The following is a 25377-nucleotide window of genomic DNA, read 5'->3' as shown; positions in this document are numbered from 1 at the left end:
GGATGCAGCCCAGGTCGTCAGGTAGCATCCCGATTCTCCACATACATGTCGATGGCAAAGTGGAAATTGGCGGGAAAAACTCCGCTTTCAATGTACAGACTCCGGTTGCAAGATAACTTTGCAGAAATGTGGTTGTTTCATGGTGTGAAGCCACAAATGCCCTGCTTAGGGTTCTTCGCATAGCATGGTTGTCTGTCGAGATACCACTTGGTGATGTACGACAGAGCAAGGTATTGTTGTGACTGAACTTGCATAGAATCCTTTCCACGCGTGGGCAGAACCTACTGTTGGTAAAGACGCCAGGTCCATGGGGGGGTATTCATCGAAAATACCCCGGCTAACTTGGCTGAGATCACAGCAATTTTCATAAGAGAGCATCGAGAAAACGCACCCTTCATCGGTCAACGGAGACCAGCTAGCTATCTGGAAGCGGTTGGTTCCACTGCCCGTACATCGGAGGTCCTCTTGCTCGAAACTCGTTGAACTGGTTATCTGCCTCGCTGGCAGCGGCTCCGAAAGGTCGCTTACACTTCTGAATAGCGTTGTTAGAACAAGAAAGGGTATTAAATATGTCAACGAGAGCAGTATGGTAGCAGAATCTTCGTGTGAGCTTGAACACACTTACCCAGGACCAATATTTCGAGTTGGCGCTGCGACTCTTTGTCAGTACACACCAGTAATACACAAAGACGGTAGGGTAGACTTGGCTTACTACCATACGTAGTTGTCTGCGTTTTGGATTGCTTGCGAGTACCCTGTGCGAGAGTTTTTGGCAAACTTTGACAGTTTGGCAGCGTTGAATGGACCGTAGGGATCCGGAAACGACCCAGCAAGTTTGTAATCAGCGATTTGCGGTCCGAATTGGCCGCTGCCGTCGATGACCTGCGAGTACACGGGGTTGTTTTTGAACAGCTCCGGCCACTGTATATTTCTGTTAGCGGATACCCTCACTGTAGAGGGGATAGAGATAGCCACGCCAACAAGGGTGTGGGAGAGCAAGGGAACTTGCGTGGAACATTTCATGTAAGAGAGAAGACCCAATTGTTCTCATGTCTCCAGTGTCTCTGTCTCCCAATCCATCACAGCTCCACCCGCTCGTAAAGTCCTGCCCTGGGCCTTTCCTGGCCCAATCCGGAGGGTTTTCGGTGGTGGCTAGGTCGACGCAAGTCTGCCAGTTTGTGGCTTTTGGGCACATCCCCAAGTATCCCGAAACATTGGGATAGTCTGACCGAGCCGGATCGTTCTCCTCTCTCGGTGCCTTGCCGTCGTATGTGAGGTAACCATTCACGCCCTGCATTTTGCAACTGCCGCCTGCGGGAATGTCCCATGGACTCTTGGGGTAGTCGAGAAAGGAAAGCAGCAGTTTGTCCCATACTGGGCTCAAATTGTCCTATGAAGTTTCAGGCTTTCAGCATCATCGATGATCTTTTTGCGTGGTCGAAATCACATTTTGGCCATTTAGCCATTTCGATATCGAATGTGGCTCAGACTTACAGCAGGATTTGTGTTTTGCAACATAGCAAGGACTTCCTCTGGAGTATCTGTGTTCTTGGGCGGACGAACATTGGCAATCCTTGCGACTACCGCTCTGTCAGCTCGCTCCCCATCAGCGTAGCTGAACTCCAAAGGCGTTCCATCAATATGGAGAGCACGAAGTCCAAGACACTTACACAATGACTGAACAAAGCTGTAATCTTGTTGTTGGAAGTATCGCAAGAAGGCCTTGTGGCGTCGCGGTTAGTGCCATAATCTCAAGTTATCAAAAGGGTTCCCACTGCATATCTTACCGGGTCACAAGCATTCCCTGTCAGTACCACCACCCGCGCAAGAGTGATGGCGTCTTGGAAAGCCTGGTCGACAACACCCTTCCATGTCAAAAAGTCAGCTTGGAATTTTGGGTCGGTTTCGAAGAACTCTGGAAACCAGACTTTCGGAAGGGCTGCAAGACTCAATCCAAAGCTTAGAAAGGAGAGGAGGAGTAAGGGCAAAACCATTTTGGCGGCTCGTAATGTATCCTGTACCGTTTCCGTAGGTAGGAAGGGCAGCACAGTTAGATTGAGGCTTTCAGAGACAAAATCACCTTCTGGTCTATCCATCCTGATCTCCAGAAGTGGAAATTCACCTCTGGGGCCTTCACTTCTGGGAAATTCACTTCTGCTGTCACTTGGGCAGGGGGGAGTTACGCAAGGCATCAGTCATCCCTCAAGATGGACGGAACTTGCGCGTGTGCGAAACGCCAGACTGAATCTGTCCTCGTACCTTTTGCGGTTGCCTTTCGCCGCACACACATTATGGGCTGGAATACATGCAGTCGCTCTCTTCATCGTGGATACTTGATACCAAACGCAGCTGAGACGACACGGTGGCTAGTGGCTCCCAGAGCTTGGAAAAAAGATGGTAGTTCCTGGAGATTGGGTTGTAAGTCTACCGACCGCGGCTATTTGGGCTTGAAGACGAGCGAGAAACTCGCATGCGTATTGAAGACTTCATTTACGGCTTATTCATGCGGGTAGTTTCTTGGAGTCGAGAGGCGGTCAAACGTGTTGGTTTCGGTGGGTTAGAGTGAGTTTCTCCTATGCAAAGACATGATCAGCGTTAGGCGTTGGGGACAACGAGGCTGTCAACCTCACAGGGATCAAAAGATTCAGCTGCGATGCATTTCAATATCAGGTATGTCTGCGGCAGAGTGGTTTCCGATACAGTATCGATAGGTTCGATACAATACCAGTACCGTATTATATTAGATCGGCATTGTAATAATACCGAGTACCTAATACTTTCGGCAGCAACCTATTACCAGCAAGAGTAGCACGTGACTTCTACGTTAGGGCCAGCGTCGATTATTCTCCAGGGTTGAGCTCCTAAGATTATGCACCTATTATCCCCTTACTTTTATGGTCAAGAGAGATACCAAGATGTATTAGAATACTTTTGACTCATCTGATACCGGCTAATGCTAGTATTGTATTAATCCATATCGATGTCCGAGGTACAGAAAACCGGTGGAATGGGTGTTTCCGCCACGCCTCGCGGAAGTTCGAGTGAAGTACTACAAGCAATGCTATCCATATCCACTTTCTTACTGGGGGCAAACAGGCATGCTTTTCAGACAGTAGACCCTTATCCTCGTCCGAGACGGCAGCTTAGAGATGATTGATATCTAGAGATACGCCTTTATGCTGTAGGATCAAGATCAGGATATGGTTCAATCAGCACGGTAGCTGTGGGTTGCTTTCTTCCGAGCCTTCAATTCCTAGAACCCATCCACGGATGAGCTTACACTAGGGCGCTGGTGGCCCTCAGCTGAATAATTGACTTCAAGCGAGGGAAGCTGTTCCGCGCCCGCGATTTGACTTCTGTTCAGACTTGCGTCAACGGGCAGAGACGGCGGGAGAGCTATCAAGGAGTCGCCATTTCGTAGATTGTTCCGGACGTGATGTTAACTCTTCAAACCCTCAGCGTCGTCATTTACCTGCGCCCAAGTACGTCGGCGAGCTAGATTGAGCGCGACGTTGGTCGTTCGACGCGTCCGTCGGTGTCCCCATGGCCAAATCACCCTCCCGGGCCGACATCTGTGTCGGTCAAGTCGCGTGTTTGCAAATGGATGCTTACTACGTATCAACGAGCGCTTCGCTTTGAAGTGTTGTCTCTTGAATTATGATGACCTGTCTCGAGCCCGAACGACCCCAAACTGCTTGGCGGCCTGCCATTTCAATCTGGCCCACTTGTTGCGTTGCCGCCAGAGCATCCCCAAAACAGATGTCGCCCTGAGCGTGGCGAATCGAATGGTGGAGGGGAGAAAAGGTGGGAAGCACCGCGAAGTGGCGGCAGAGTTCAATGGTTCGATTGAGCCTTGGCGCTTAGTAATACCAGCTGTGGGCACGGCGTCTGTGCTGATATCAGGTGACCAAAGCCTCACCTGCTTGGCTCTGAGGTGCCAAGCCGGAATGCGATAGGCAAACCACCCCTCAATGCCACTGAGCCACTTCCGTCAAGATTTCCTGCACAAATCCGCCGCGAACGGCGACATATGTGTGCCTCAGCGGTATCTGTCCTGTGCCGACATTTGGTACGAACCCAACGCACATAGTCTCGGTCAAGATCAAGCAAGATGAAACTGATCCTCTCAACCTCGTATGTCCGCACGGAAGGTTTCCCATCCCCCCCCCCAAAATGACGCGCAGTCATTCATCGCTAACACATTCTCGACAATGCAGCAATATAATGTCCTCGGGACATTCCGTCGTACGGCGGCCACTGTTCTCGAAATCGAACATCGAGCTCATTAATTCTCTGCGCGCAAACTTTGATTCCTTCAAGCATTACTCTTCCCCTTCCCCGGCCGGGAATCTCGCTCCTCCCATATGGACGACGCAAGACGGCGACACTCTCTTCGTACCTTCATGGCGGCCAACCCCGCTCGTCGAGCCCCGCGATTCGTACGATATTACATGCAAACTATTCTTCCTTCCTGGCATACCGAGTACTCGGCGGTGCCGACACACGCGAGAAGCTATTGGCATGGTGCTGAAAGAGCTAGGTATTGATACCATTGACCTGTTGATCGTTTCGTATCCCGGTGTGAGCTTTGACGCCGATGATGAAGAAGACGATGAGGAGGCGGAGGCGGCTTCCGCCCATGAAGATCAGAGCGACGCCAGTGGCGAGTCGCAAGACTTGGATGCGCAGGTCAAGACCTGGCGAGTCCTAGAATCGCTGTATGATGAGGGCGTCCTTTCCCAGCTGGGGGTATCCGAGTTTAGTTCGGAGCGGCTTGCAAGATTTCTTCCAGAGGTTCGAGTCCGTCCCACCGTTGACCAGATCAACGTAAAGGACTGCTGCGTCGTACCGAAATCGCTGATCACGTACGCAAAGGAGAACAAGATTGAGCTACTGACACATGCGGATTGTATGGATATTCTCCCACCCGGAACGACGAGGGAGCTGTTAGGGCCCGGTAAAGATGGTGCTGGTATTCTCGCGGCGCAACCGGACGCCGGACCTGAAGAGCCCGGATTGAAGGGTGACATCGAGCCACAATGGGTGATCAAGTACACCGCCGTGGTCAAAAACCGTGGTGTCATCGAAAACAAAGGCTATTTCGCCGTCGCACAGCTGGGAAGTTGTATCGAGGAGAAACCCGTCGAGGGCGAAGCATCATGGGGTCGGCATTCTTCAGAATGGTAGTGACGTTGAGTTTTAGCATGGCGTTAGGATGTGCGGCCTTCGTCAACGAGGTCCCAAAGATTTCTTTCGGCCTCCTATTCATCCAACCATACTCCGCTTCCTCCCTCTCAGCCTGACCTCCTCCAATCTCTTAAGCACGACGTTGGATCCCTTGAAACTGCCCCTGTAGCCCTCTTGACTCTGTAGGACTTCGGCATCGAACCACCCCTCCTGTCGCGGGTGCGTCGATCCAAATGCTCGCTCGAGCACATAGAGATCCACAGCCCTGTCTTCGTCCTGGACTGATTGTGTCGCGAGGCCGAAGTCGATGAGAACAATCTCGCCGGTCAAATCCGGCGGTTGCTGCGGTGCGGACTTGTCTTCCTCCGGTGGTAAACTCGGCTCTCTTACCTCATGCTCGCCATTAACGATTCCGCTCTTCTGCCCATCCGTGTCCACTGGGGGGGTGGCGGGCCGGATCATGATGTTGCTGCTCGTCAAGTCCCCATGGACCACACCTCCTTTGGAATGCATCGTTCCCACCGCGCGGCCGATGCGGCGCAGCAATTTTTTCACGGCCTCTTCTTGCCCGGCAATCTCGTCCGCCCGACGCGACCGATCTTCGTTCGAGTGCGCATTATCCCGGCTGGCGTTGACGCCGAGGGACTTGTACCAGACATCCCAGTCGCGCAGCAAGTCCTTGACGCTGCGTCCTTCGATCCATTCCATCAAGAGCCAAGCCCCTTGTCCTGCAGTGGTGTTCGTGGTTTCCTTCACACCCATCCGCGAGTCACTCACCCCGCGGACCTTGCGCGCGATGTCCCACTCCAAACTCAACACCGCGGGCACTTTGACCCCGTCCTCGTGCCCCGCGGCGCTCGCCAGCGCCGACAACTTGACCAGAATGCGGGCTTCGGCCAGCACCCTCTGCTTCGTCAACCGAGCATCGAGTGTCGGGTGTCGGTATGCTTTACTTGGCCGGAACTTTAGGGCGGCGGGCTGCGCTGGATGGAGGAAATGGGTGCGGTAAAGGAGGGCTTCGGCGCCTTGGGTTATCAGTGTCGGTGAGGGTTCGGTGGCGTGAAAAGGTGAAGGGAGGGGTGGTTTATCTTGACTCTGGGAGGTGAGAGGCACAGGAGGTGGAGGGTGCGTCGTGTCTGTGGTTGTGCTTGTTTCTACCATGGTGAGGGTGGGAGTTGGCGGGCGTTGTTTAGACTGGTTGGTGGGGGAGATCAAAGTTCGGACGCCTTGGGCCTCTGGGATATATACAAGCAGATCGAATGGTCAATATCTCAGGGGAGATCGGTGCAGAACGGAGCTATGTGCACAAGGGAAGACTGAATACATAGACAGAAAAGACGTGGCTGATAGTATGCGTGGGTTCAAAAGCTCCGAAGTTTGTCTTATTCGCTTTGCTGGAGTGCGGAGCCTTAGCGCAGCCTCGCCACCGCCACTTGACTAACCGTCAAACATCTGCAAGGCTGGGTGCACATGTCCCCTCATCAAGGCAAATGCCGAAATCGCAATGGTCCGTGGCGTCTTTTTGGGTGAGTCTTTGATTCCCTTTTCTTTTGGTATGTGCAGAACGTCATCATCATTCACAGACTTGACCAATACGACCTCGGCCAACTTTGGACAGTTCCTATATAAAATTTTAAATTTTGTATGGAAAAATTTATTCTAAATAGTGTGGGCGTCTTTCTACATAGCTCCATAACTACGAATTTATTTGAAATTTTTATATACATTAAGTAAATTTCTTATAAATTTCTCTATAATAGTGGAGTTTCAACAAAGGTTGACGCCTAAGTTACGGACCTATTATGGTGCGAACATGGTGAGTATTGATGTAAAACAGCCAAGGGCTGAGAATTTTTGCCCGGTACGAATCATGACGGCACAATGAGGGATTCACCCCTGATACGGCTTCTTTCGGGCTTGATGGAAGTGGAAACGTTGCTTATACAGAACCTGCGATTTCCAACTAGCCTTTCAAAGGCTGCATATCAGGTGGGAATGATATGGACCTCACATGTATAGGCTCGCCGTAAACACCACGTCTCGTCTGATCATCTCCCTGGCCTTGTCCATCTTCCCATACAGAGATGGATCCCCAATCAACCTCGCCGCGCTCATCACCTCCCTGCACGTCTCATCCAACCTCGTGATGACTCTGACAATGGTGCCCTCCATCACGTCCGTCAGATCGGTGATGCGGTTGAACGACATCCCTCTGGCCCACTCAAAGACCACTTCGACCAGCCCAAAGCGTTGTCTTGAGACGAAATCATTGGCGTCGTCCGAGGAGAGGATCACTTGATGCAGGATCTGGTAGTGGTTCACTCTTTCCGAGATTTCGATGATGGCTTCTTTGCCACGCTCGAGATTCCCGCTGAGTTGGGGTTCACTCTCCGTCTTTTCTTGGAACACAAAGGATGAAAGGAGGGCAACGATTTCTTCGGGCTCGAACCTGGACGCCCGTCAGTGTGACCAGGGGTTAGCTTGAGGAGAAATTACTTACGATGCAAGCACATTCTCCAGAATTAGCTCAGTCATTACAAGCTCGTCGGCCGAGTGGATCTCGCAAGCCACTTTGCCCTTCAGCTGAACGCGAGACTGATCGTCGATGAACCCGAGATCCTTCAACACCGCAGTTCTCTGCTGGTAGTCCGGCAAGAGAGACAAATTCTGGTCAGACATCAACATCTTCAAAGATTGGATATTTTCTTGGATCAGCCATTCGTCATGTTGCACGCCGTAGTGTTTCAAAAATTGCGGACATTGCAAGCATTGACTATTCTCGAAGATCCGAGCAGCATGGTTCCTCTTAACCAGCAAATCGCGAATATGCAGTTCATGCACTTTACTCCAGTCTTGCTCGTCCCACGCTGTTGAGGTCCAGGAAGAATAGAGGTTGACAAATTCTTCCTCAACAAATTGCTGTGGCGCCTCATTCGATTGAAGCAGCGACCGCAAATCGACCTGTTGGTTTCCAAAAATATATATAAGAAAACGGGTAAGCATCACATTTTGAGGTCCTGGTGAACCTGTGAGGGCCAACTGACCTTGACAACTGTCTGGGTAACACATTCCACATCGTCCAACAAAATTTGGGAAATGCGCCATTTGACCTGGGAAGCCGCTTCTGGAAGAGCGGAGAACATCATGCGCACACAAGGTAGGTATGGCAGCAGATCTCGCGTCGATCGCTTTGCGTCAACGTGTGATATTTCAAGGACTTTGAGGCCTCGATCTGGCCCGCCTCGCACTCCGTCTTCGAGAAGCATTCCAACTGTGCGTATACCGTCCTAGACAGAGTTGAGAAGAGTCACACCAAAAAAAAAGCAAAAAGAGTTTCTCACCTTCTTGAACACTATCAATCTCTTTGCGGTCCAGAGACGGCGTCCGACTGGCGACAACAGTAAGCCTATGTGGAGTTCCTTTGTTATGCGTTCAAATTGCATGGCGGCTTCATGACAGATCTCTGCGTCAATGTCGCATATGTCGCAAGGTTCCCGTTTGATCTTGTCCAGAGTTGCCTGGGATAGCGCTACCTGCTCCTGGTGTTGAGGTAATAATGCTTGCGTAGCATTCTCAGAGAAGCTCCGCTTTATCATTTCCTCAATTTTCAGAGCCTCGACCCGCATGAGGTTCAGAATCATGTTGTAATGCAGTCTAAACTGGCTGCGCAGTTTGGTGGCAGGACCAGTGATCATCTGAGTCAATTCTGCGGCCGAGGGCGCCTCGGTCTTGCCTGGCGTGACGATGATGACAGTCCCAACGGTGTCGAGGCCTCGACGACCTGCGCGGCCAGCCATTTGAGTGTACTCTCCAGGAAGCAGGTTTCGAAATTCACGTCCATCGTGCTTGCGGTATCCCGAGAACACCACGGTACGGGTTGGTAGATTGAGACCCATGGCAAATGTCTCCGTGGCAAACAGCACCTTCACCAAGGTTTTCGCGAAAAGAATCTCGACGATTTCTTTCACGATGGGCAAAAGCCCTCCGTGATGGACAGCGACACCGCGGCCTAGCATCTCTCGCAAACGTCTGATTTGCGGCAACACCCGGTCCTCCGGTTTGAGTCTCGCGATTGACCTTTCGACGACCATGTGAATGGCACTCTTCTCGGTTGCGGTGCAAAAGTCTTGGTTTGAGAGAGAATCGGCGTTCTCTTCGCATCTCTTCTTTGAAAAGACGAAGATACAGGCTGGGAGGAGATTTTCTTTTCGCAAGTACTGGACGAGATGCACCCAGATGTTTCTGTCTTGAGCAGCCGTCGTCCTGCCGCCGCCACGTCCTGTTCGCGCAATATTGCCTTGACCGCGGTTCGGGCCAGGCCCGCGTCCTCGCTGCTGTGCACCCCCTCTTTGAGTTGACGGGCCGCGGGGAGCCTGGCCGCGACCGCCTCCTCGTGGTCCGGGTGCCTGGCCTCCACGCGCAGCCGTGTGAGCCTCGATGGCTTTCTGCTCTTTGATTTTATCAAGTCCTGATAAGATGTCGTTGACCGCTTTCCATCCACTCTGAAGGAAGCGTTTCTCTGAATCTACAATCTTGTGCATCTCTTTGCCCGCCCACAGGTAATGCTCCAACGGTACAGGTCTCTTGGGCGTGGAGATGACGTAGATATCCTTCTTCTTGGTACGCCCAACCCAGGACGCAAATTCGTAGGTGTTGGGCACGGTGGCGGAGAGGAGGATCAGGGTGACGTGATCGGGTAACATGATAATGACCTCCTCCCAGACCACTCCTCGCTCAAGGTCATTGACGTAGTGCACTTCATCAAAGATGACAAACTCTACATCTCGAATGAGGTCGGCACCGCGGTAGAGCATACTACGCAAAATTTCTGTTGTCATGATGAGACAGCTCGCTTCTGGATTGATCTGGACATCGCCGGTCAATATGCCGACGTCATCGAAGATGTTCTTGAAATCACGGAACTTTTGATTGGAAAGAGCCTTGATAGGAGACGTGTAGATGGCTTTGGTCATATGCTTCGCAGCCAGGGCGATGGCATATTCCGCGACCACAGTCTTTCCCGCCGAGGTGTGGGCCGCCACAAACACCGAGTCGCCGCTTTCCAGATGATAGACTGCCTCTTTCTGAAAAGTGTCGAGTTCGAACGGCCACGTCCGCGCCATGTCGGGGACCAGTTCTTGGAAGTTTGGAATGGCCTTATTGATGTCCACCACGTGAGCCCATTTTTTACCCGGTACCCTGGTGGTTGCGGGCAGTAATTTTTCACGCGGCGCAAGAGAGGGAAATTCGACTGGCAGCAGATCGTCGAGATCGGCATATTCTTCCTCGTCATCTTGCACCATTGAAGGTCCATTTCCCGCTTCAGCCGTTCTGTCTCCGTGGTGGTCATGGGCTGAGGCGGCTGGGCCAGGTTCCTCATCGGCATTCAAGGTTTGTTCTACGTCCTCGGCATCTGCTTGGGCCTCACTCGATCTCTTCTCGGCGAGCTTCATGCCCCTGGCAAAGCCCGGGGGCACTTCGAGAAGGCCATCACCAACTCCGAAGTTGATGACCCGAGCGAGCCCATTGGATTTTTTCACTGGTCGGAAGTTTTCTCTCTCTCCCTCCAGCCTGACCTGGTCTTCGTAAGCTTGAATGGTATCGACTCCATCCAGGCCACCAGGCGCAAAGGGAAAAAAGCCGGCGGCGCCTCGCACAAAGTCGGCTCGATTCGCTGGTTTTCGCATCAGTGACGTGGAGTTTTTGGCAGTATCACCGGATGCGGAGGCGGGCAGCGTGACCTGTCGATAGGCGGCGACTTTCCCTTCCAGACCGTGTCGGGTGAAGCGAGTGATGGTCCTAGTCTGGGGAGGGGCCAATCGACACAGCTCTGGGTAGTTGGCAGATTGGCCGTCCCACCGAGGCTGCAGCTTGTTCAGCCATTCTGGCGACAAGGTTGATGGTGGCGACAGAAATTGGGTTTGCAGCTCATGTTTGAGGTGCTGCTCGCGGGTGTCGCTCTTGGGCGTGTGCAATGGGCGAGCCATGGATGCGAGGGGCAGGGGCGCTGGCTGTGGTGAGGGAGAAGTGTCGCGTGTTTGTTGCTCGCACTCACTCGCACTCACTCGCACTCACTCGCACTCACTCGCACTCACTCGCACCACACAAGTCCCCAGCCGGGTTGACGGAATAAAATACCAATCTTTCATGCAAGATTTAAGACCGGTGAATTCCGCGTTTTATTTGAAAAGTCGGAAACTTTTACTTTGAGCAAACAGCCAATCTTGCCGATAGAGGTCGCAAACCATCACCTTCTGCTCCTTGGTATCAAATATGGAAGGCAGGAGTGATAGTGCACTTTTGAACGACTTCTCAGAGCAATCACTTGTAAAATTAACGAAGTTGCGATGTCAATGGCATTGTTCATTCACGGAAAATCTGTGAAATATTACATCTCGGTCACGTGCGTGACGCTAGGCTCTCGTCTCAGCATCCCAAACGTCAAAGCCATTCTCCAAATGCCCCACATGGATGCGCGGACGTGAAGATTGGCGGGTGCGCCGCTAGCATTGTCACCGAGGCGGCGAGGCCACCTACGAACGAAGGCCACCCACCGCTCCCTGATTTCGTAAGGCCGACGGGAGTGAATGCATTAGCGTTGCTAGCGCCGGGTAGCTGACCAGGGGGTCGCCTCGTCTGACTGCTTGTTACTTAGTCTGGCTAGCTCCTTCGGCCCGGCAGAGGCCCATAGGCCCATAGGCCCATGGCAGCTCGTGCAACTTTTCTTTCTGTTTTTTGTTTCCTGGGGGGCGCCTCCCCCCCCCTAAATAACTAACCACTTACCTGAGCGGGAGGGCTGTGAGGAAGGTGAGATGAGTTGTGCAGTGCGTGCGACGCTGAAGTGGGCCTATCAATGGCCCCTGGTGGCTCCTCTGATACCTGCTTTTCCAGTACCCGGTACCGAGTACCTCGTACCAAGGAACCAACCCCCCCCCCCCCGGGACTCCTCCACTCGTCTTTTGCTCTTCTTCTGCCTCTTGACCCAGGCTGTGGTTTCTCTTCCTCTATAACTACCACCTCTACCAACAACTACCAAATACCAGCACCAAACATCCTCGAGGGAAAAGCATTCTAATGGAGGTCTAGCTGCCGTCTCGACAATTAGCTCCTAATTGCCCAGACCATCACTTCATCCATTCACCCTGACCTCTCCACGGCGGGATTCTCCCGTCAACCAACATGACAGAGCTTGCTCAGCACGCCAATGCTCCAGAGAATCGCCGGTGCACCCTCCCCTTGAGCTGAAACCCTAAACACCTCTCGACAACATCATATCCCCCCCCCCTCCCTCTCCCTCTCTCTCTTTGCGTAGAGAAAATATGGATCCTCGGGAGAGTAAGCGCGCCTTTGACCTACCCAGGCTCAAGACAACTTGCTCACGACCCGCTCGTGGTCAATTCACCTTCTACGACGTCAAATTCTGGCCATATGCCTCCGCTTCATGCGACGGGCCTATCTTCGCCGTTGCTGCCCAGAGGGGAATCATTGTTGGTCGCTTGTCAAACAAATCCCAGTCTGTAGTCACCGTCCTGCAAGATCTCTGGGATTTTCAAGATGATCACGACGCATCTCCGAATCTGAATTCGTGCGCTTGGTGCTACATCGATTGGCAGAGGCCTTTGTTGGTGGTTGGCGGCGGTTCAGGCCAACTAAAGGTTGTTGACGTTCTCGAAGCCCAATGTGTTACCACTCTGCTGGGCCATGGACAAGCAACCATCAATGACATTGCTGTTCATCCTCTCTACCCGTGGGTCTTCGCCACCGCTTCGCAGGATGGGGCGATTCGAGTCTGGGATCTACGCCGACACCGTTTTCGTCACAACGCACCGTCCATCATCCTCTGTGGGAATGGAACCGACGGACACCGTGCCGGCGTCTTGTGTCTTGCATGGCACCACACCGGCCGCTACTTGGTATCGGGCGGCCACGATCACCGCATCTGCGTGTGGACCATACCCGATCTTGAGGATGGCTCTCCCTTCTGGGACACAATTTGTCCCGAGCTCATAGAGCGACGGTCGAGCGAGACATTCGTCATCCACTATCCTCACTTCGTCACCCAAGCCGTCCATACCCAATACATTGATTGTGCAAGGTTCTTTGGCGATTTGATTGTGACAAAGGCGGCCACTGAAGGCAAGATTGTGCTTTGGAAGATCACCGGCTTCGACTCGGGAAGATGTCCGCCTCCTGTCACGACAACCCCCAAACTCGAGGGTCACCTCGACACGCGCAACGGTTTCATGCGTACCATTATCACCGACGAGGATGGCTACGAACATGTGGGGATTCGAAGTGATTGCAAAAACAAGCCTCCCTATCGAAGGCTCCTGGAGTTTGAGACTCCCCACGACGACGTATTCTACATGCGGTTCGGCCTGCTATTGCCTACGCAGGCCTATCCAGACACACATCCGGTGCTAGCGTTTGGCAACGCTGCTTCTGAACTTCGCTTCTGGGATCTCGAACGGTTGTCAGTGGGGCATGCTGGCGAAGTCTATCCGGGCGCCAATCCTCCTCGCGCCGGCAGAAAAAGGAAGAGGCCGAAAACCGAAGTCATACCCACAGCAAACCAACCGGAGAAACGACCTCGAAAGCCCGACACCGCTCCCTTGGTCCCTGAAAGAAGGTCTTCAAAGCTCAAGCAAGACCCTCCAGCTATCAAAATTAGCAATGTAGAAACCAAGGAAGAGGTTGTAGAGATCAGGCAAGGGTCTGCAGCAGCCATTAAGACAGAGTCTGCACAGATGAAGATAGAGCCTGTAGAGATTCAGCAGGAGTTTCCAGGTCCTATACAGCTGATCCCTCCAGCTCGACATGTCAATGCTACAAGAAGTTCGACTCAATTAGGGTCAGACGTCGCTCAACTCTCTCGGCAAACTCCAGTCGCCAAAAGAGAGGCAAATTCTGTCGGGAGATCAACTACAATAAAAGCAAACGGCATACCTCCGTCTCCAGACACTCCGGCTGCCACAACAGAACTAAACCCTGTCAGAAGATCGCGTCGTCTTTTAAAGCCACCGTCTCCGCCCGCTTCAGATGGCTCAGAAGATCGAAGTCCTAGCAGGTCGCCATCTGTGGAAGCAGGCGCATCAGGCGCCGCGCTCCCATCTCCAGAGACTTCACCAGAAGCAGATCTTGTCAGAAGGTCGAGTCGTTTAAAACGGAAGGCTTCGAGTGTATTTCCGGAAACTGTAGATGGCGCAGGAGATACCAATCCCGCCAAAAGGTTGTTGCCTTCCCCGGGTCCCGAAGGAGAGAGTCTTAATACTACACAAAACGAGGAATGGTCTGCTCGCGCTCTGGCAAACGCGAGACAGAAGTCTCTGGCGCCAGATTTTGAGGTAGAGGTCTTGGCAAGTATAGAGGCCGACGAATGGTCTTCTGGAAATCTAGAGGTCGAGCGAGAGGGGTCTGCCAGTTCGGGTATCGAGACAGAGGTTCCCTACCGCGTAGAGTCCGCGCGAGCAAGGCCTCTGGCTCTAGACTTCGCGTCAACGTGTGCCAACTCTATGGACATGGACGAATGTTCTCTAAACATCAAAGAAACCCCCACGGATGTCGGCATGCCAGAGTCCCGGACAGTACGGATGTCTGATCTGAACTCGGGCCCGCGGGGTCCCCGATTCAGCTCTACCGAGGAGGACAACGAATCCTCGACGGCCGCTGACTCCACACCTGTTCGCTTTTCGGTCATAGATGATGAGGACTACCTCTCCATCAACGACCCTAAAGATCCCCCTTTTAGCCTCCCAGACCGTGAAAAGTATCCAATCGACGATCCCCACATGCCTCTCAAGTCGCATGCAAGGGTTGTGGTTCATAAGCTCCAATACAAGAAGCGAGCCCCGTTTGTGACGCGAGCAGTGGATTGGAGTCCTTGCGGGAGGTGGTGTATAGCAGTAGGAGAGTCCTGCCTCGACCAGGAAGATGGCTGGGGCGGCTTCGCTGTGCTGCATCGTCCTGATTTGCCCAAGGTTACGATGGACGACAAGACCGAAGCATTGAACAGGACCTTCAAAATAAGGTCAGAGATGCTTGACCGAGTTCAAGGAGATGACAAAGCACTCAACCGTCTCCTCGAAGATTTTGCGTCGTTCATGCAAGTACATGACACTGACGGGGAAAAAGAATCCCAAGGTGGTTCAGACGAAGAATTTGAAGATGAGTTAGACGAAGACTCTAAAGGCGACCCCGAGGAATCTAATGAGGACTCTAAAGATGGCCTGGAGAAAGCTAAAGAAGATCCTCAGGATGACCCCACGGACTTTGAAGGTGAGGGCTCTGAAGATGACTCCAAAGCTGATCTCCAGGACTCGAAGAGGAGCCAGAAGAACAACTTCACGATGACCCTGAGGAATCGACGAGGACTCAGGAGAAGAACTTCACGATGACCCGGAAGAATCTCAGGAGGAGGAGATCTCTGAGGAAGGAAGACCTCTAAAGGCGGCCCCGAGTAGTGCACACCGGACCGTCAAAGGCCTTGCGCTCTCCAATTGTTTTGCAGCTTGTTGACTGTGCGTTCCGCTTGCCGAATTCGGCCATGTGGTTGGTTGATTCTGCATGTATGGGCCTCTTGTGGCACTCTACTAGGATTATGTCTGGCTTGCCATGTTGGAAACTTCGAAATTTTCTACTACGAGCATCCCAACCACGGCCAAGAACCCAGCGAGCCGGGCCTTCTATCATGGCTCGGCGATTCCACCGTGCCTCAAAAAGCTGTCGTTCGGGAGAGTCTGGTGGCCCAAAGCAGGAATAGACTCATTTACCACTCAGCCAGCCAGCCAATCATGTAGCATCATGGAGTAGTATTCTTGCCGGATGCATCTCCAGGGAGGACGCAGGCGGACGCAAAAGCGATGAAGTGGGGGGGGTTTTTTTTTTTTGTTCGAGCCCCTGCCGTCAGGTGGGCAGCTATTACTCCGAACAGAATATACTGGGTACAAGGAATCAGAAATCACGTATATATAATATATGTACCAGGAATCAGATTGAAGGGTGCCATTGAGGTGCCCCTAATGATGCGACACACTACAAGAGGGCCGAGCACGTTGCGAACGCCACTGCAAGGGCAAAGAAGTAGCAGCGGTGTTGAGAGATGCCCAGCGGTAAGCTCCAGACGTAGCCACCGTAGCGGAGTTACGTCTGCGCACCTCGCGACTCACAGGCGCCGTGAGGCCCGAGAGACAACAGGTAGGCAAGCGGAGAGATAAGCAGAAAGGCAAGCAGGCAGGCGGAGCGTGGTGACCAAGACATAACCTTCAAGTTCCATCAGTATATACCTCGCCGTGTCCGCAGATCCCATCATCACACGCGACTTCCAAGGATGGGGTAGAAGAGCCTCGAGTTAAAGCACAAGACCGCCACGATCCACGGGACTCGGTTCCCAATGGGCCAGCGGTTGAGCGTGGCAAGACCGGCTCCCTGATATTACTACGCAAGCAGGCCGGCGGTGTGAGCGCAGTAAGTGGACTCTGCCGCTTTGGGGACAATGAAAAAAACCGTCGCAGGATCAACCCAGCTCCCTTCCCAGGCTCTCTTTCTTCTTTTTTTTCTCTCTCTCTCTTTTCAGGAATCATCGAGAAGCGCCTCCGCCAGCAAACCCTTGAGTCCACTCAACACGGTCGGAAACCAACGTTTGGAAGAATTGATCACTAACCATTGTTGAAGGAAGAAAGAGCTTTCATCGACGGAGGAGGAGGAGGAGGCCATGTATGGTGGCGCAAGACCCCAGCAATCAACCCCTCATGGGCGAGAGTAGAGTAGAGCAGAGTGTAGAGTCGAGTAGTCGAAATCCACAATGAATGAAAAAAATGGAATCAAGAATCCAGGCTTCATTCCGCCACCCACGCACGAATCGACAAACTTGTTGTCATGGTCCAAAAACATGGGACATGGAAACTGGAAATTGGGACTTCTACCCCCAGCATGCTGATGGTTGTCTGTAGGGTCTCCGGAAACGCCCCCGTGGGCGCCGACTCAGTCGTGTAGGTTCTCTTGCCACACGGGGCCGGGTCGAGCCTGTTCTTCGTGGCATCCTGTTGTACGTGTATACGCTCTGGAGGATGGATTGGCCGCAGAACGGAAGAGCTTTGGGGGAAGAAGGATGTGCCCTTCACCGCTGATAAATAGTATATGCGTATGTGTACCAGAAATGCGGCAGAAATGTTTCTGGAAATGCCTGCCGTGTTGTGAGTGCTGGGTATCGTCCGCCACCTGCTTCTCTGGAATGATAGGCAGGAAAGGAAGGGGGGGAGAGCAATGACCACGCATCCTGGACAAGTAAAAAGATGGTCGTAACGTCGGGTCGTGGACAGAACTACATACATCCCAGGAGAGATCGCTCAGTCAAATCAAGTTGCAGCTCTCACTTCATCCATTCTCCACGCTCTTCATCTTCCCCGTGCCCGTTGTTCCCTCATCGTTCCCCAAAGATGAATCCTTCCTCTGCGGACTGTTGACGCCACTCCCCAACCCATTGCCGGTGTATAGTCCCTCAAACTCTCCCCGAACCCCCTCCACCAATTTCCCCACCACATCAATCTCGGCGGACAAATCCTCCACATTCGCTGCCAGCGCCGCTACCTCCTCGAACTTCCTCCGTCGATTCGCATCGGCGATCATCTCTTGTACCAGGAATCTCTGTTCTTCGAGGACAATCAGGCGCTCACGGAGCGACTTTTCCTCGGATTCGAGTTCGGATATCCGGGCCGAGTTGGTGGTGGCGAAAGAGGCCACGCTGAGGGCAGAAGAGGAATCCTTCCTTGCGTGGTGGGGGCCATTCAAAATCGCCAAAGAAGAACGAGGGTTGGGGTTGTGATGCAAGTCAGCTGGTTTGGTGCTGTTGCCATGAGGTGTGGCGTGTTTGAGGACTTTTGGGAGGGACTTTAAGGGAAGCATATGGAGATGTAGAAATTGGGTGGCGTTTTGGTATATGGCTTTCTGGAGTTTCAACTGTGTCGGCGATTGGCTGGGCATGTCCCGTATACGTCGTGCTGCGGTGTCATATTGTGTGAATGAATCCATGAGTCGTTTGCGCGTACGTGAAGCGTCGGTGATTTCACTTGATGAAGGAGGATGATCCGGGTCTTGCAGGGCTTGGAGGAGTTTCTGAAATTTAGGGAGCAGGAGTCGGATTCCCCGTTCAAATTGAAGGAGATTACTGTATGAACGGCCAAATGCCTCGATCGAGGGTGAGGTCAGGGAGGCTTGGAAGTCCCTGCGGGCGAAAATCATTTGATTGCACTCTTTGCAGAGCCGTATGTCTACCGCGACAGTGTCGTTGGGGGCAGGCTTTTCTGTGATGGTGAGGCGGGTGTTAGCTGTCAAGTTTGATATCAGTATGTCAAAAGAAGAGCAACCTAGAAAGAGGCAGACTTACTAGTAGCAACATCGAGGCCGATGACGGTCGAACATCCAGTGGCAGTGTCTCCACAAACAACCTTCCCACATGTTCGGCAGTGATGTCGCCGGAACGAGTATTGGCTGAACTCTTGCTGGCAGTACGGACATCTGGGGACGTCGGCGTCAGTCTGCCAGGGCACGATGGTTTGCTCGAGCACCTTTCGAGGGTCTGTTGGAGCCCAGGTTAATGACCATCTCTTGTTATGAGTCGGTTGTGGGATTTCGTCCGGTGGGTTGGCAATTATCTGCGTCAACCGCGACAGCCTTTTCTCCAACCTGGAGACCTCCATCTCTTTATGGCTGAGCTTGCTTCGCCTCGCACTCTCAAACTCGGCCATTCGATCTCTTTCCAGACCGTGCCGGTCTGTATAACCCTCGCGGCTTTTGTAACATGTCTCGCATACCCGATACCACAGCCCTCGAACGGGCTCATGTTGTGCAGATCTCGATAGTTTCATCTGATACATTGTATGCTCCTCGCAAAAGAGCTTTCCGCAGTGTCGGCAATTGACGACTCCCGTCGTAGACCCAAGCCTCTTCTCACATGTTGGGTCAGAACACACATCGTACCCGGTCCTCTTTTGCCAGTGCTGCTTCGTGATAATGTCGTCCGGATCGAGGAGCGATTGGGAGGGCTTTGGCGGCAAAGGCGGAGCAGCAGGATCCCTGGGACCTCTCGAGGCAGATTCACTCCTCGGTGTAGGGGTAGTGCTTCGGGCACTGTCATGGTTCGACTCAAAGACGTCCAAGCCCTTGAGTTTCTGGTTCAACACTGCTAGTGGCTGGAATTTCTTTGCCTTGACCATTTGTTGTTTGAACCAATCTTTCACCTCATCTTGTTGTTCTTCTTCAATCTCTTTATGAGCATCATCTAGGTGCCTGTTTAGTTGCAGCAAGGTGACCATTTCCTCATTACAGATAGGACAGACCAAGCGGTCTGTTGCGGCTGCGGCTGCGGCTGCCGTAGACAAATCCGGCGCTCCATGGTCGAGTGATACTCGTGATACTATGTCTTGAGGATCGGAGGACGGAGGGGTAGAAGTCCCGCTCTCAGAGGTATCCAAGGACAGAGTCGAGGCCGAAGGGGACAGAACGTGGCCGGGGAGAGGCGAGGTAGACTTTGGTTGAGGAGGAGGGCCAAGGGTTCTACTGTTTCCCAGAACCCGTCCGCCGCCGATGGTGCGCCGGGACATTGCACCGTTGTTTGGCTTCCATCAAGCGAGGTTGAGCGGGAGGTGGCAGGGATAGATACTCGACGGAGGGGCGGAAACTGCAAGAACTGTCTGCGCGGCAGAGAAAGGCGGAGTCACCAGAGTCAGAGGGATCGAACACGACCTAGGGCCGCTTAGTCACCCAGTTCCGCCGTGCTAGCACGAAGCCACAACTCAAGGGCTTCGTTGGCTGAGCAGACCGATGTACAACAAAACATGGAGGTTGCCCGCTGTTGTCCTTTCATGGCCAGCGAGCCAGCACTGCTGCCTTTGCCGTGGTTTAGTGGCTTGGCACGGAAAGTCAAAACTGCGATTCTGCTTGGAGGGACGCCGCTTTATTTTGGTCACGTGGGGGGACGTCATCTTCCTCACCTCCACAAGACCTCCCTTCCCCGGGCCTCCAGTCTGCTTCCACTTACTATAGAAACTCGTAGTAATTATAATCGTTTCAATATGAGTTCTCTAATTCATCCGCTGAGCTGTTTAAGCAGTCGCGTCTCCCGGTGTGCATCCAGTGCGCTGCAAAGTGTTCGGATCTGCACCGTGATCGAGGATGTTGTTGATTGCTCTTGTGACTGCTCGTATGTCATTTTCGTCATACAACAGATGTTTAAACAAGCCCTCGACGTGAAAACTATGGTATCCACCGTCACCATGAACCTGTGGTGCGTCACAGTCGAAAGTCCCTGCCCCGAAGCTGCGCTGAACCAGGTCCATGTTACCGTTGAAGGCAGTGGCACCAGCACCAGCGCCCGGGTTGTTGCGAACCCTTCTGCAACAACTGCTATGCAACCCACAGTTGAGCAGCACCCTCTTCCCGAGAGTCAATCTTGTACACGCAACCAAGGGTCCACCAGCAAGGCTCTAGCACTTTCTCTCTCCTCTGGCAGCCAAGTCAGCATTGAGCACATGAATTTGAGGAATGCGACCTTATCCGCCCCACCAAAGTACTCTTCGAAGTTCTCAAGGGAGAGTGAGGGTAGCGGAGGATTGCCTTTCCAATCCCCGAATACGAGGGTCAGACATCCTGATCAACAACACTGGCAATTTCCAACTCGCCTTGTTCATCGAATACTAATGTTGTCTTCGTGCTTCGGCGTTGGAACTCAATTAGTGGGGTCCTCAGATATGCAATCATCTCTGCAACATGGCATCTGTTATTATGCAAGCCTTCATCATCTCGAGCGTCAAAGAGATGCTTATTCTCCATCATATCCGAGGCCTACGGGACGGGACCCTCCATGAGCAGCCCAATAACGTCACCGGGGGAGAGCGGAAATAGGCTAACCCACGACACACGCCGTGTTCCAGATATCAACACGGTGTGACCAGCCTCTTTGCATGATCATCTCAGGCGCTTTATAGACCTCGGGCTGTATTTCTTCATATGGATAAGAACCCCCGATCCGAGCCTCGCCGAAGTGCCACAGAACAGAGGAACCCCATGCTTGGTTCTTTGGATGCCGGAAAGACCGAGATGCGTAGATTGTTCGTTCACCGCTCCCAATTTTACGTGGGCAGGGTTTTACGCTCAGCCTCCTCAATGTCCATAAGTATGCTCTTATCCTGGATAGTCAGCATGAGTTAGGTCTAAGACATAGTCAGTTGAGGTTTTGCTTCGATGAGCCTAGTCAAGGTACCGCAGTGTGTGATATTGGCTTACTGAGATCCCTGAGTTCACCTCAAAGGCTGCGTAAAGTTTCATTGCGATCATCAAAGCGTTTGATGGTTTCTTAGAGCGACTGAATCGACTGCACACCTCCGTCTTTTCGCTGACATCCTTGTCAAGACATCGGTAGGATGCGTTTGTCTCTGCGGATGAGATGGTTCGGGGTAAGGATCGTGGGATTGCCAAGCCTTTGGCTCGCTATGATTACCTACCTCGGCCATCCCAGATAGACATAATAAGTCGTTGCAAGGGATCTATGTAAGCGGTAATCAATGGTAGAAGCTGTGCAGAGGTGGGAAACGGGTTGTTTACGTTCATTGTTTACGGTCACGCGAGGGTGGAAGCTTGGCACGTTGGGAAAAACTCCTTCCGAATGCGAGTTTAGGGCGGCGTCACCCCCATCCCGATCTGGGGTGAGGCGCGAGCAGTTTTTACTTTATTCTTGGCGAGAGCTGTCGAAGCGGGGGCTTTTACTGAGAGACACCACCTGCTCAATCACTATTGCGGTGGAAACCTCGATCCTTGTGTTTTCAGCTTCTGTTGACCCCTTTTCGTGTTTGACAGGACGAGGCCTCGTCAATCCCGCGTTGATTCTCCAGGAACGCTGCCCAGTGTCCTTGAGAAGCTCTCCAACTCCAAGACTGCTTGCTACGTCATAGCATCGAGACGCGATGGTGAAATGGGCAACACTTCTCTTCGGAGCTCGCGAGAGGGACTCACCACATCACCATGGCGAGACACGGAGATGTAAGTTACAGCTCTGCCCTCTGTTAAAACCGGTATATTGAATTGAACTAGTACTTCCCGCGCACAGCTCTGACCTCCCGCCATCTGCCTTTCCCGCCAAAGAAGTCACCAAAGTTGCGCTCCGATTGAAGTATCAGATCGAGGAAGTCATCCCCATCGAGCTCCCTGAAGAGAAAGTCATAGCCGCCAACAGCTCTGTGATAACCCAGAAGGTGGTACAAACCGCCAAGGAAGCGGGCGGTACTGACTATGCGGCATGTGTGGTATATTGTCTACTCGTGTGCAAGAGATGGTTCACCAGACAAGCCAATCTGGAGCTTTGGGATGCAGACTTGCACCACGTTCGTGCAAAGGCCTGTGAAATGATCGCCAAACGCATCATCGAGGCCGAGGATGACCAAGAGTATCTGATGCAAGACATCCTCCTCAAGCGATACTCCGTCCTCCGTAAAGACGAAGAGACGGTCCCGCAAAATGTCATTGAGAGAGCCGTCGACCTCCACTGCCTGATCGTCATTGGATCCTCTGGCTACCAGAAGTGCGTCAAGTACCTTTGGAGAGGTTGGATTCACCAGGACGACAAGGACCCCGGCAGGTTCGTCTTTTACAAGGACCGGGACAACACCAATTACTGGGTCCATCTGAACCCCGACCGCATGCGCACGCCCTTGTACCAGAACGCCCTGCAAATCTCGATATCCATTCTCTATCTAGCCCTGTATACCGGTGCAGTCAACACCGTGAACGAAGACGGCGACCTGGACGTCGTCGAAGGCATCCTCTATGTCATGACGTTGGGCTTCATCTGCGATGAAGTTGGTAAATTCTGGAAAGTCGGCATCTGGTATTTCGGCTTTTGGAATGCCTTCAACAATTGCCTCTATGCCCTGCTTACTGCCTCCTTTATAATCCGCATGATCGCGCTCGGCCATTCCCCAGACGAGAATGACGACAAGCGTCGCCAACTCAACCGATTGGGCTATCACATATTCTGTGTTGCCGCGCCCATGTTCTGGGGCCGCCTCCTCCTGTACCTGGACACGTTCCGCTTCTTTGGTGCCATGCTGGTCGTCCTGAAAGTCATGATGCGCGAATCGATCATCTTCTTCGCGCTCCTCCTGGTTGTTTGCGTAGGCTTTCTTCAGGCTTTCATCGGTCTCAACCAAGTCGAGGGAAACGCCAGCATCACCAGCTTCATCATCACCGCCATGGCCAACTCCGTCATGCAATCACCCGATTTCGAGGGCTTTGACAACTATGCTCATCCCTTCGGCCTCATACTATATTATATATTCACATTTGTCGTCATGGTGATCCTGCTCAATATCCTGATCGCATTATACAACAGTGCGTATGAAGATATCACGCAGAACGCGATCGATGAGTACATGGCCATGTTTGCGCAAAAGACATTACAATTCGTCCGTGCCCCAGATGAAAATGTCTTCATCGCGCCTTTCAACCTAATTGAGTTGTTCTTTCTGATAATTCCGTTTGAATGGTGGATGGACCCATATCGCTATGAACGATTGAATAACTATGTCATGGGCGTCATCTATTCGCCCCTTTTATTGATCACGGCTGGTCTGGAGGCTGTGGATGCCCGCAGCGTGCGAAGCAATAGGAGCCGAGGAGAGGAGGATGACGACACGGTTGAAGAATGGGAAGAACTTGCGGGTGAATTGAATTTTGAATCCGAAGGATGGGACAAAAAGGTTCAGTCCTCAAGACCCGTGGTCGAGGTCGATGCCGATGTCGTCGAGATAAGACAGCTGAAGGAGCAGGTTGATGAATTGCAACGGATGGTAAGGGCGTTGAGTCCTGAAGCTGACGGCGAGGGCAGTCACTGAGGTTGGTTTGTCAAAAGGAATGACGGGAAAATGGCTAATGATCCCCTCTGGCGGTTGTCTGTTTGACCAAGCTGTCTAGGTAGACTTCAGGTCTCATATTGCCAAGTTGGCTACCTAGTGATTCTAAATTGTAATATGCTTCACGACTACCAGATACGAAAGGACCAGAATGCTGTACGAAGGGTCAAACACCTTAAGCATAATTCTAAACAGCTCAACAACCACGAAAAGGTAGAAGTTCCGGTAAATATATGTGAAATTCCTTATAGATTTCTCCCGTACATACGGACAAGTCCGTTCCATTTGGTTCACCACCTTTCCATCACGAGACTTCAACACCTCAACACCTGGAGTCAATCACCTCATCTCGGCATCTCGAACTGTGATCCTCGCCGTACCGCAAAGGGTTTCTCCCAAGAAAGACTAGGACGAAAGCGTTGTCTATTATCACTGCTTTGGTTGATCCCGCGGAGCCGCTTGGAACCCATCACGCCCAGCTCAATTTCCAATCCGTTCAAGTCATGGCTGCGCCGTTGAAGCTGGTGACTTCGGATGACCTGCTGATCTGCTGTGCGTGCGGCGCGCAGTACGACGTCGATGAAAAGATCGGCAAAGACGAGTGTCGCATCTGCGAGGTGCGTAGCATATTCTCTTTTTTTTTTCCCCTTGTACATATGCACAGACACAACCTCTCTCCACCCCATCCTCGCCACTTGTCAATCAAGAATCAAGTATTTCATCCCTCTTGTCGGAACAAACACACATCCACGCGTCCAATACCCCAGTTCCTCCCTCTTTTTTTGGGACTATTTCCCCCTTCTCGCCCCCACCGTTCCGACGTAGCACGCAAAGATGGGACCCCCTATCTGACCCGATATCGACATCCATTAGGATCCCAGACAATTCATCCCGCCCTCAGGCCAAGAGTTCACGACCCTGCGCGAACTCCGCGAGCAGGGCACGTACAGGAACGTGTTCGAGCCGTGCCCGCACAACAGCACGGTCATCGAGATCCACACGGAGCCAAAGGTGAGAAGAACCATTCGTTCGTCACCATATAGCCGGCTTTAGTCGGTGACACACGGATGGGGGATGCATAGCCGTGGGCACGACACGATGCTCGTTATTATTCATGGTCCCCCCCAAGGCTCAAGCTGAGATCCGCTTTTTGCAGTTCGGAATCGGCCAGGGAGCCCGCCTCATCCGCACGCCAAACGGGAATGTGCTCTGGGACTTGATTGCGTATTTAGACCAGGACACTGTCGATCAGGTATGTACGGCATATGCAATACGCGTGGCATACCGCGGG

General features: G+C 52.5%; 7 protein-coding genes across 7 annotated transcripts; 3 read left to right on the top strand and 4 right to left on the bottom strand.

Moving 5' to 3' along the window:
• Positions 1-4224: 4224 nt before the first annotated feature.
• On the top strand, positions 4225-5187 carry A1O5_13286 (glutamate-cysteine ligase regulatory subunit; the record flags this gene model as incomplete). The annotated part of the gene is made up of 1 exon (XM_007753852.1): positions 4225-5187. One exon carries the CDS (start codon positions 4225-4227, stop codon positions 5185-5187), a length of 963 nt encoding a protein of 320 aa, XP_007752042.1.
• Positions 5188-5265: 78 nt separating this feature from the next.
• On the bottom strand, positions 5266-6348 carry A1O5_13285 (BUD32 protein kinase; the record flags this gene model as incomplete). Its single annotated transcript, XM_007753851.1, has 1 exon — positions 5266-6348. One exon carries the CDS (start codon positions 6346-6348, stop codon positions 5266-5268), a length of 1083 nt encoding a protein of 360 aa, XP_007752041.1.
• An 846-nt stretch (positions 6349-7194) lies between these two features.
• Positions 7195-11174, bottom strand: A1O5_13284 (uncharacterized protein; the record flags this gene model as incomplete). Its single annotated transcript, XM_007753850.1, has 4 exons — positions 7195-7636; positions 7688-8148; positions 8232-8474; positions 8529-11174. 4 exons carry the CDS (start codon positions 11172-11174, stop codon positions 7195-7197), a joined length of 3792 nt encoding a protein of 1263 aa, XP_007752040.1.
• Positions 11175-12506: 1332 nt separating this feature from the next.
• Positions 12507-15581, top strand: A1O5_13283 (uncharacterized protein; the record flags this gene model as incomplete). The annotated part of the gene is made up of 1 exon (XM_007753849.1): positions 12507-15581. One exon carries the CDS (start codon positions 12507-12509, stop codon positions 15579-15581), a length of 3075 nt encoding a protein of 1024 aa, XP_007752039.1.
• Positions 15582-17559: 1978 nt separating this feature from the next.
• Positions 17560-19784, bottom strand: A1O5_13282 (uncharacterized protein; the record flags this gene model as incomplete). The annotated part of the gene is made up of 2 exons (XM_007753848.1): positions 17560-18509; positions 18569-19784. The coding sequence occupies 2 exons, from the start codon at positions 19782-19784 to the stop codon at positions 17560-17562; spliced, it is 2166 nt and encodes a 721-aa protein (XP_007752038.1).
• A 1036-nt stretch (positions 19785-20820) lies between these two features.
• On the bottom strand, positions 20821-21015 carry A1O5_13281 (uncharacterized protein; the record flags this gene model as incomplete). The annotated part of the gene is made up of 1 exon (XM_007753847.1): positions 20821-21015. One exon carries the CDS (start codon positions 21013-21015, stop codon positions 20821-20823), a length of 195 nt encoding a protein of 64 aa, XP_007752037.1.
• A 1127-nt stretch (positions 21016-22142) lies between these two features.
• Positions 22143-24068, top strand: A1O5_13280 (uncharacterized protein; the record flags this gene model as incomplete). Its single annotated transcript, XM_007753846.1, has 2 exons — positions 22143-22218; positions 22270-24068. 2 exons carry the CDS (start codon positions 22143-22145, stop codon positions 24066-24068), a joined length of 1875 nt encoding a protein of 624 aa, XP_007752036.1.
• Between the last annotated feature and the right edge of the window lie 1309 nt (positions 24069-25377).

Source organism: Cladophialophora psammophila (assembly GCF_000585535.1).
Source record: "Cladophialophora psammophila CBS 110553 chromosome Unknown aczJe-supercont1.45, whole genome shotgun sequence".
Classification (NCBI taxonomy): domain Eukaryota; kingdom Fungi; phylum Ascomycota; class Eurotiomycetes; order Chaetothyriales; family Herpotrichiellaceae; genus Cladophialophora; species Cladophialophora psammophila.
Note: the sequence above shows the minus strand (reverse complement) of the source record. Positions and strands in the feature narration are given on the sequence as shown.